Genomic DNA, 10376 nt, shown 5'->3' on the forward strand with positions numbered 1-10376 from the left:
TGCACTTTACAATTCCAGTTTTATTTTGAATCCCAGTTCCTAAATCCTTTATTCTTCAAGCAATTTAAGTGTCTCAGCACTTTAGATTCAAGCAATTTATATTTCTTGCATTTTAAGTTTCTGCAATTTACTTTTCTTGCAATTTAAGTTTTAGCTCATTTACATTTCTCGCTCTTTAAGTTTCTGTTAAATTTACTTTCTGCACTTTATAATTTCTGCTCAATTTACCTCCTGCACCTTTATTTTCATGCAATTTACATTATGTTGTTCAATTTCACCCAATCCATCAATGTTAGCTTGACTAGACTAATCACCCACTAAAGTTGCTTGATCCATCAATCCCTGTGGGATCGACCTTACTCTAAGTGAGTTATTACTACTTGATGCGACCCGGTACACTTACCAGTGAGTTTGTGTTGGAATCTAATTTCCACTCATCACCACAGACATGGAACTTTGCTTCAGCTGTATTAGCTCCATCTCCTTTGCTTCCCTTGCAGACTCGGGGAAGTATTTCTTATAGAAAGCCGTTTGGAACACCTCCCATGGAATGTCAGCGTTCTGAAGCTGTAGCAAATGACACTCAGCTTGCCACCAGAGCTGGGCCTCTCCCGCTAGTTGATAAGTGGCAAACTCGACATATTGATTGAGGGGAACATGTTGCACCTGTAAAGCACGCTCCATAGCCTGGAACCAGTTGTCAGCTTCAATAGGATTTGTGGATCCTCAGAAAGCTAGTGGATGAACCTTGAGGAACGTCGCCAAGGTCATCGAAACTCCTCCTATGTTATCGCCGTTACCCTTAGCATTATCATTGGTGTTCCTTTCGCCATTCTCATTGCCATTTCCATTCTCGGCCGGTTGGACCAATCTCTGCACAGCTTGCAGAGTCGTAGCAACATTAGCTTCCATGGTATTAGCGAGATTCGCCATGGCCGCCATGAATTCGGCATGATTGTCAGCTGGTTGCTCATTCCTACTTTCTCGCGTACGTGTTCGACCTCGTCCACGAGTAGCCATATAGGGTTCCTGTCTACACGAAACAATCGATATCAAGGTGATCAGTCTCAATATCAAAAGCCTAGTGCTTCAATTATCCCAAACAGGCACTCACAAGCAAGTATGCTATGCAATATCAAAGCTCATACATATCATATATAGAAGGAATTATTAATATCTAGAAGCCCGATGAAGAATATAGCTCAAAATAGGATTTAAAAGCGCAAAGCGTACTAGATCAGCTACTAACTTAAGGCACAAGATATAGATGAAATATAAACAGGATAATAGTATAATAGGGTATATCATAAGGAACTAGCCTCGACTCACGGAGTTTAAGCTGGCTAGCCACATACAGACCATATAGAAACTTGACAGTTTAAGAAATAGCTTATACAAGTTTAGTTCTCTCATATACAAGCCTCTAGGCAAGGACAAAATACAAAAGTGAGAGATGCATATACAAAAATAAACAAAAGACTCCAAAAGAATCCAAGATTCTCTGCTGCTGTCACCATCCAAAGCAACTCACCAAGGTGGGTTGCGACCTGCATCTGAAAAATACAACAAAGATATGGTATGAGAACCGGAGGTTCTCAGTATGGTAACAGTTCCCAATGATGTAGGATATAAGACCTCGGGATGCCAAAGGCAATCCTAAGCTCCATATCCATCACAAAATTTAACTTAAAAGCATTCTAAAACAAATAAGCATAATATACCAACATTGACTAAAATAAACCAGGTTATCTATATTAGGGGATTTCTATTCCACTCAAACACCACTATCCCACAGCCTTCACCAACCGATCCTCCATGCGATCCCATTGCCACCGCCTTCCAAACCTCCTCAATCCCAGCAGAAAACACAAGTAATATACAATGCAAGTAAAACACAAGTAGAAGGATATAAGGCAATTAATTCAGATAGCAAGTAAACATGTTATTCAATTATGCAAGCCATTACAAGTAAACAAAGCATACAAACAGATAGAAATGCATATGATGAATGCCTGTCCTACTGGCTGTGATATCACATTGTCGGTTCAACTGCCAACCTGACACATCTCCATGGAGACGTCGCCCTTCGGATTTCTCATACGGAAACCCCTGAGATATAGTGCCCGGATCACTGTCCAGGTATCGGCACCTGCTCGCCCTCTAGATCCGAAGAAATGTGAGCGGGACACTCTTGCCTCAGACCTCACATCTCAACATAGCGGGATTAACCACCGTCCTCGCCGCCGCTACCTCGACAGGCGAGATTAACCACCGTCCCTGCCAGGCGCATAGCGTCTCATAATATCATATAAAAATATTATTTCAGTGGTTTTTCAAAAGCATTTTCAGTATATAGAGATCCATCTCTTCAATCCGAGTCCACGACTCATCTCAACCACTGTCCATTCATAACTCAGTATCCACATATCAACAGTTCATCATTCCTCATCTCATATATCAATCATCTTTCACCTAACGTCAAACCCTTCTCAGCACACCAGAAACCTAGGCCTCCGTTTTCTAATTTATCATGAAATCATATACTAGAACCCTTAAGTTATATCCCACATTCTAATATTCAAAACTAGGCCTAAAAGTTTTAAAATGCTGTTATAGGAGCTTGCAACCTTGTTGAGAAGATAGAATATTTGAAAACAAGTAAATTTGAGAAATAGGACGTGTGCGGCTGCACAGGGGTCTGTGCGTGCGCACGCCCAGGAAAATTTAAAATGTGTGCGTACGCACAGGGGTGTGCGTATGCACAGGTGGTAAAACTTTCAGAATCTGTTCACTCGCATAACCTGTGCCAGCGCCCCCAACAGATTGGCCTTCCCAACGTGTGCGTCCATACAGGTTGAAATTTTTCCTTATATATGTGCGCGCTCAAGCTGTGCTAGCGCTGTAAACAGAATGCACTCTCCTGCCTGTGTATGTACATAGGTGTGTGCGTCCGCACAGGTCAAAATTTCAGCAAGTGTGCATCCGCACATATCAGAAATCATAAAATTCTGCAACTTTATAGAATTTCAGATTTTTAACACCAACTTTGAATGATCATAACTTCCTCTACAAAATTTCAAATTTTGTAAACTTTATATCGATTTAAAGGGTTTTCAAAGATCTTTATTTCTAAACAAATTTCAATCAATTTCAAAAACCGAGCCAAAAGTTATGATCAAACAAAGTTCACCAAAAATCCAATTTTACCAAACTTCACCATTTACACATTTTCTTACCATACACATTCTACATCATACCAAACCATTTAAAATCCTTATATTTCATCAAAATTTACCTGTTAGACCATAATACACCAACTTCACCACATTTCCCTTCACAGTTCATCATCCTCAACATTAACACCAATATATCACACTTTTACAACCATAATGCCAAATCATCAAATTCAACGTCACTTACGTCATCATTACTCCTTTTCAAGTTGCACAAATCAATCATCATTATCATATTACCATCATCCATCAAAATCAAAACCATAAATCATTAATTCCTCATAAATCATCATATACCATCATTTAACAACTTAACAACCAATTAAATTCAATCCTATCCTATGGGTCACTAGCCTAAGTGTCCATGAATATTATATACTACATAGAGGAAACCGAAACCATACCTTGGCCAATTCCCTTTATGCACCCAAAATCCAACTTAGCACAACCAAGCTTCCTACCACAAACCAAGCTTTCAATTTCACTCCAAGAAGCACAAATAGGTTCCAAGAGCTCCCAAAGCCACAATAATCAAACTATATACATATAAATCACCCCAAATCAACCTAAGGTTCCAAATAAACAAGGGTTTAATGGCTCTTACCTTCTCCCACAGATTTGGATGTCAAAACACAAAGCTAATCAAGGCTAAAAGCAAACCAAAACATCCAAAATCACAAAAACTCATTTAACCAAAAACCCTATTTACCCGAAATTTTAAGGAGAGAAAATGAGAATGATTTGAGCTTTCCTTACCAGTTTCTTATATGGGTTTTATAGAGCTTGTCGCAAGGAACGTGTAGCTGCTGACGGCATGTAAATCGGAGCACCGTAGATCAAGATATTGGGAAGAAAAGATATGGGTGAATAGTATTTCTTCTTCCTCTCCTCCCCTTTCTCTTTTCAGCATGAGTGAGTGTGTTGAGTGTGTTGTGGCTGAAGTGAGTCATTAATGACTCTATTTATATGTTGGGCTTGGGCCCAACTTGGGCCCGGTCCAACCATTAGCATTTTTAGCGCGTTTGGTCCAACTTCGGGGCAAACCTTTAAAATTAACACCCGGTTTTCAATTTCTAATATTTTTCTAAGGTTTTTGATGATTTTCACTTTTCTTGTATGGTACTGGGCAGACTTGAACTGGTTTAACAGCCGATTCGCGGTTTTTCACAGTTTTTTCGCAGAAAGCACATTTTCTGACTCAGAAAGACCCACTAAGTCCAAAAATCACCTTTAAATCCTCAAATTCTCTCTCTAACTTTTCGAAATCTAACTTGGGCAATTAATTACTTAATTAATCAGTTGATTAGTTGTGGTTCTTACACTGCCTCTTTTACACACATCAGTATGGAAACTAATTGAGAAAAAGAACATCAACATTTCTTTTGCAACAGCAGCGGGGGTAGAGTGGCATCCGAGAGACATCATGTTTAGGGTCCTTATAGGCAACAAGTACATTCCGAGGGGAGATTTGGAGAGAAGAACAACCACCACACCCTCTAAGAGGAAGACATCCACAGCACCACCACCAAGACTACCAACTTCGTCAACTGTTTTACCTTTTCTTCATTCTCTTCTAGAAGTATTCGAAGACATCTTGCACTATATCCACCACAAGGAGCATTTGGAGCAACCCACTTCTGAGTCCACTAGCTGACAGTGGCCCCTCTTCATCCTCCCGGAGCATAAGCATGCACGGAGGACCGTGCACAAACTAAGTGTGGGGGAGGATCGATGATTCCAAGGGGGTAAAAATTTCTCTTTTCAAATCACTTTTGCAATGTTTCTTGTAGTACTTTTTTTATTTTGAGTAGTTTTATGTATATTTTATCTTGTTTGGTTGCTTGTAAATATTTCTTTATCGTTTATAGATATTTAGTAGTTAGTACTTGCATGTTGCATGTTAGAATGAATAAGTTAGTGAAACACCAAGGAATTTCCATGAAGTCTTTTTCTAGGGCGTACCATTGATTGAATTGAAGGAAATATTATGTTTTCCAACTTGCTTAGAGTAAATTGTTTGTAGAACATGGAAAAGAGCTCGAACAACATACCTTGTGAGTCTTGAGCTTTAATAGATGGTTGCATCTTTTCAACCATAATATTGTTCTTGTGTGTGATTATTACTCCTTTTTTATTGTAATCATTGATTTGCATGATTCTTTATGTCCTGTATTGGTGTTTGAATGCATTTAGCATGATTGAGGTCATTTTTTATGATAAACTCACTAACATATATGGCCAACCCTTGCATGCACCTTTGTGAACTACTTTGAGCTTATGAATCCCCTTTTGTTCTGATGATAGCACATTATTACTCCCCTTAAGTGGAAGACCATTGATGTCCCCAAATTACTCTTTGATTACCTTGAGTGGATTAGTGTGTAAAGTCTAAGTGTGGGAGAATTTTGGGAAACATTGGTGATGGAGGCATAAGCTTATTGTGAAAAATCTTTTGGCAATTAGGTAATGCTCATGCATTTCATTAATGAAGACATATGCATTCGTAGTTCGAATTGTGCTTCTTCCAAAAAAAAAACTTGTGCATAACAAAGTATAAAATAAAGAGCTAAATAAAGGATGCATATGCCATGTTTGAAAAGAAAATACATGAGTGAGGTGAGATAGAAAAAGAAAAGGGAATGGGTAGATAGGTTATATTGTTAAGTGTATATAGGTGATATAAGAATAGGTGGACACTCAAGCTAATCAAAGAACTAATTCTTTAAGTCCACTTAGCCTTATTTCATCCTACCTCAACCCTAGCCCCATTACATCCCTCAAAAGACCTCATGATAATTGTTATTCATGCATTAAATACTAGTTAATTGTTAGATGACTTGCAAATCTTTGAAAAGCAAGATAAAAGGAGAATTGAGTAGTTCAACCCTAAACACTGAGCAAATTGTTATTCTTGCTCCTTATATTGTATCTTCTTGCAAGTTGTTTGATTGAATAATTTTGAAATTTCGATTTAATTTTTTGGACATTGATCTTAATGCATGAACTCTTTACATTAGCCCTCAAGCTTTCTTATGATGGATTGGAATTTCATGGTTTGTTTTTACCAACTCTCATCGTAGCACATTTTTTGCTATTAGCCTTAGGATAGTTGCATGTATTTAAGTAGTATATAGCATAAGTCATTTTCCCTTTCATCTACCTCCTTTGAGTGTGTTTAGCATGAGGATATACTAGTGTTTAAGTGTGGGGGAATTGATGAATCCATATTTGATGGTGAATTTTGGTTAGAATTGAATGGATTTCATCATATAAACTTGCACTTATTCCCTTTAATAGCATGTTTTTGAATCTTCCTCCCAAATTGTGCTTGATTATGAAAATATGCTCTTTTGTGCTTAGTTTGATCTATTTTTATTCCATTTGCCTTCCATTCGATGCCTTGATGTGTTTGTGAGTGATTTCAGGTGTATAAGGTAGGAATGGGATGGAAAAAATGGAAGAAGAGCATGCAAAGTGGAGGAAACTCGAAGAATAAAAATAAATGAGCTCAGAGACCTGTGCGTGCGCACAGCCTCTTGTGCGTCTGCACAGGAGTCCAAGCAGAGCGCGTGGATCATTTCGAGCGCGTCACGCGTCCTGTCAAGCATCGCCTAGTGTGCGTGCGCACAGCTACTTGTGCGTACGCACGGGTTGGGAATTTTGCAAAGTGTGCGGACGCACACGTCTGTGCGTCCGCACAGGTGTCCACGCATGATCTCATTAGAAAAGCACGTGACTCGCGATTCCAGGGCTTTGGAGGCCCATTTATGAAGTCTTTTAGCTCATATTGGAAGGGAAATGAGACACACAAGATAGCATAGCATTAGTATAGCTTTAGGAGTAGAATAGAAAGTTTTTTAGATTTAGTTTTCTCTAAGTTTTCTTATCTTCTCCATTAGGGTTTTATTAGGGTTTTACATTCCAAGTGCCATTTCCATTTTTGATCATTGGATTTGCTAATCTCTTTGTAAGTATTCTCTTGTTATTACTCTTTATAGTTATATTGTCATTACTCTTTCTTTTAATTCAAGTTATAGTTCAATTTTGCTTCTCTCTTGCAATTTTATTTTCTTGTTGATGAATTTGATGTTTGATGTTTGTTCTATGATTTCTTATGCTATTCTTGTTGATTGAGATCAATTGTTGCTCTTGGTTTCAAGTCTTTTCTCATTTTTCTCATGTTTAAGCTTTTTTCCCGCCAAGTGTTTGACAAAATGTCAAACATGGTTTTAGGCTAAATTTTTGTCTCTTGGCTTGTATAAAGTGAGCAAGTGGGTTCCTAGAGTTGGAATGTCCAACATTTAGTGTCAATCCTTGGATTGTTAATTGTTCTTGTTCCCACTAACGCTAAGTTGTTGCTAAGGCAATTAGCAAGCAATTTAGGATTTGTGGGTTAAGAACACTTATGCTCATTTAACTTAGCTTCCGATGTGAGGGTTGATCAAGTGAGATTAATTCAACATAATTGGCATAGTTGTGGTTCCAACAAGGAAAGGATCCTTAGCTCACTCCAAGCCAAGACCCCTTTTTATGCTTTCAATTTTCCATACATTGCTATGTTAATATCCTTTATACTTTACTTGTTTATATTACATAGTCGGTTCTTTAATTTCTTCATTAGTTCAATCATTACAATTTTGCATGTTCTTTTATTGCTTTATATGTTCATTTCTTCATTGACAACCCCTTGATCACTACAACCGGAATTTGCACACTCATTGCCTCTTAAGTGAATCCTTGGGAGATGACCCGAGAGTCAAATACTCTCGGTTTAAATTGGTTTTGAGTTGTGACATATCTTGTGAACTTTCAAATTTGATCGGCAACCGATTGTCGGGTTTGGGTCTATACTTGCAACGTTAGTCCTATTTTGAGAAATCCCAACTTATACGATTGACGTCCGTCACTGTTATATACTTCAGTCCGTGAGGCTTATTTTAAAGTAGCGAAGACCTCTATCGTAGATCATCATGCTGTAATATTTGTAGCTAAGATTTTCTCAATTCATTGTTTTTCTTTCTTCTAATTCCATTTTATCTTTGTTAATAAGTATAGCCTTACTACAATATCATACTATTGCAGGCAGTGGATAGTGGTATCCTTTTAAAGCTTCCTTTCAGCACCATATTTGAGTATCTTTAGGTTAGCTTCACTCCACTGTAATTTCTTTGTATTAATTTCATGTAAAAATGCAGTGCAATCTATTACGTGGTGTATATAGTTTCTTCCTTTCTTGGTGTTTGCCAGCAATAATTTGTTTATTTGTTCATTTTTCATTTCCATGGGTTCATCAGATTGCTAGAGCCACTTGTTATTTTGTAGCTTAACAATAAGTGCTTAATAATTATATATCTTGGCACAAATTGATCATTGATAAATGTTTTTTATTTTGTAGATGCTGCAAAAAATTTCAAAGCCAATGAAGGATATTGGCCCATGTGCAACGTTCTATCTTATCTGACTTTTATGTTCCTTGGAAGGACATGGTATAAAATTGATATTTTGGTTCTTCTTTCCTTGAAAGTTTCATCCCTTGTTAACTTCAATTTTGGCTTGAATAATTTTGTAATATGTTAAGATACAAGAATATTAACCATGTCAATTTCAACATCCGTGCTAGAGTTAGTTATTATTTAGAGAATTATCATACAGATAACACTGCATAACTTAATTAGTCCTGCTTAGATTGTGAAAACTGAAAAGTATAAGCAGAAAGAAATTTATTGTATTTTAAAAAAATGATGATATAATGTGATTGTGGATCTTACGACAATTTTTATAAGTCAAATTTGATGGGAAATGTTTAATTATTTTTTCTTTAGTAATTTGATTCAAATAGTTTAGATTATTTATTGACACTAAATTAAAAAAAAGTTGGAACTAATTGCATTCATGAGAAAATTATTATAAATAAAGAATTATATATTACAAAAAACCGTTGTCAAAAGTCACATAAGGCAATGGTGTTAAAACCGTTGTCAAAGACGATTACAAAATGGCAATGGTATATTAAAACCATTTCCAAAAATGAAACCAACGGTAATGATTTAAAACCGTTGTCTTAGACGACTACAAATTGGCAATGGTATTAAAACAATTGCCAAAAAAGGATACCAACGGTAACGCTTTAAAACCGTTGGCTTTGTGAATAATAAAACTACAATAGTTTAAAAACGTTGCATATCTAATTATTGTTTTAAACCGTTGCATCATGAAAGAGAATAGTTTAAAACCGTTGCTTATCGAGTAATGGTCCGAAACCTTCGTTTAAAATTTTCTTTCAAAACCGTTGTCTATGCCAATAACTAAGGCAATGGTTTTTTTTGTTACTGTTGCCTTGGGTAAAAAATGGTTCCCTTTGAGCACTGTCAACGGCCACATATAGCAGAGGTAAAAAACCGTTGCCAAAGCGTTGTCTAAAGTTTTAGGAACGGTTTTTCAATCTACGGCAACAGTTTTTGACCATTGCAAAAACCCTTATTTGTTGTAATGTGATATCCTTTAATTGTGGGGAAGCTTGGAAACAATGGTTGAGATAAAAGTGTATCTTGTAGCTTTGTTAAAGATCTTGGGAATTGGGCACATACTCATGCATTGAATGTTGAACCATATGTATTCTAGTCTCTCTTGTATATATTATGCTATATGTTCATACACTGATCCAAGCTACAAGGTCTGGGTTGGTCGAAGACAACAAGACTGACCTCTTGAAAGGATGGCCCATTACTGACCTCTTCACAAAGAGTTCGGAAGATCGCCACAGAGGCCCAAAGAGGCCCAGAACGAAGAACTGCCGCCTACTAAGACGCGGTTAACAAAAGATTTGACTTTACCCACAAAAGATAAGATAAGATAACAAACTTATCTCAAGGAAGGTTGCCCAGCACTACTATAAATACACTGGAGCATCCAGGTATAACTCATACTCTAATTTTACAAAAAACTAGCCTAAAGCCTGTACTGACTTAAGCATCAGAGTCTCTTGCAGGTACCACCCCCCTCTGGTGGACAAGGATCAGCAACACATCCTACTCCAACAAGTCAGACGCGGCAGCCTCGATTAGGCTAGAAGATCTCATCCGAGATCGACCTCCCTGTTTCAGCTAACCTCCGGAACATTGGCGCCATTGCCGGCGAACCTGG

General features: G+C 37.4%; 1 protein-coding gene across 1 annotated transcript; it reads right to left on the reverse strand.

Moving 5' to 3' along the window:
* Nucleotides 1-423: 423 nt before the first annotated feature.
* LOC107486254 (uncharacterized) lies at nucleotides 424-942 on the reverse strand. The gene is made up of 2 exons (XM_016106809.1): nucleotides 748-942; nucleotides 424-687 (listed from the first exon to the last, which is right to left on the reverse strand). Exons 1-2 carry the CDS (start codon nucleotides 940-942, stop codon nucleotides 424-426), a joined length of 459 nt encoding a protein of 152 aa, XP_015962295.1.
* Between the last annotated feature and the right edge of the window lie 9434 nt (nucleotides 943-10376).

Source organism: Arachis duranensis, chromosome 1, assembly GCF_000817695.3.
Source record: "Arachis duranensis cultivar V14167 chromosome 1, aradu.V14167.gnm2.J7QH, whole genome shotgun sequence".
In the NCBI taxonomy this organism is placed as follows: domain Eukaryota; kingdom Viridiplantae; phylum Streptophyta; class Magnoliopsida; order Fabales; family Fabaceae; genus Arachis; species Arachis duranensis.

What these genes read in the sequence shown, in the direction of transcription:
- LOC107486254 (XM_016106809.1), bottom strand. Translation starts at nt 942, where the DNA reads ATGGCGGCCATGGCGAATCTCGCTAATACCATGGAAGCTAATGTTGCT. An exon ending in CCTTGGCGACGTTCCTCAAG is followed by an intron (nt 688 to 747) that starts GTTCATCCACTA and finishes AACTGGTTCCAG; the next exon opens with GCTATGGAGCGTGCTTTACA.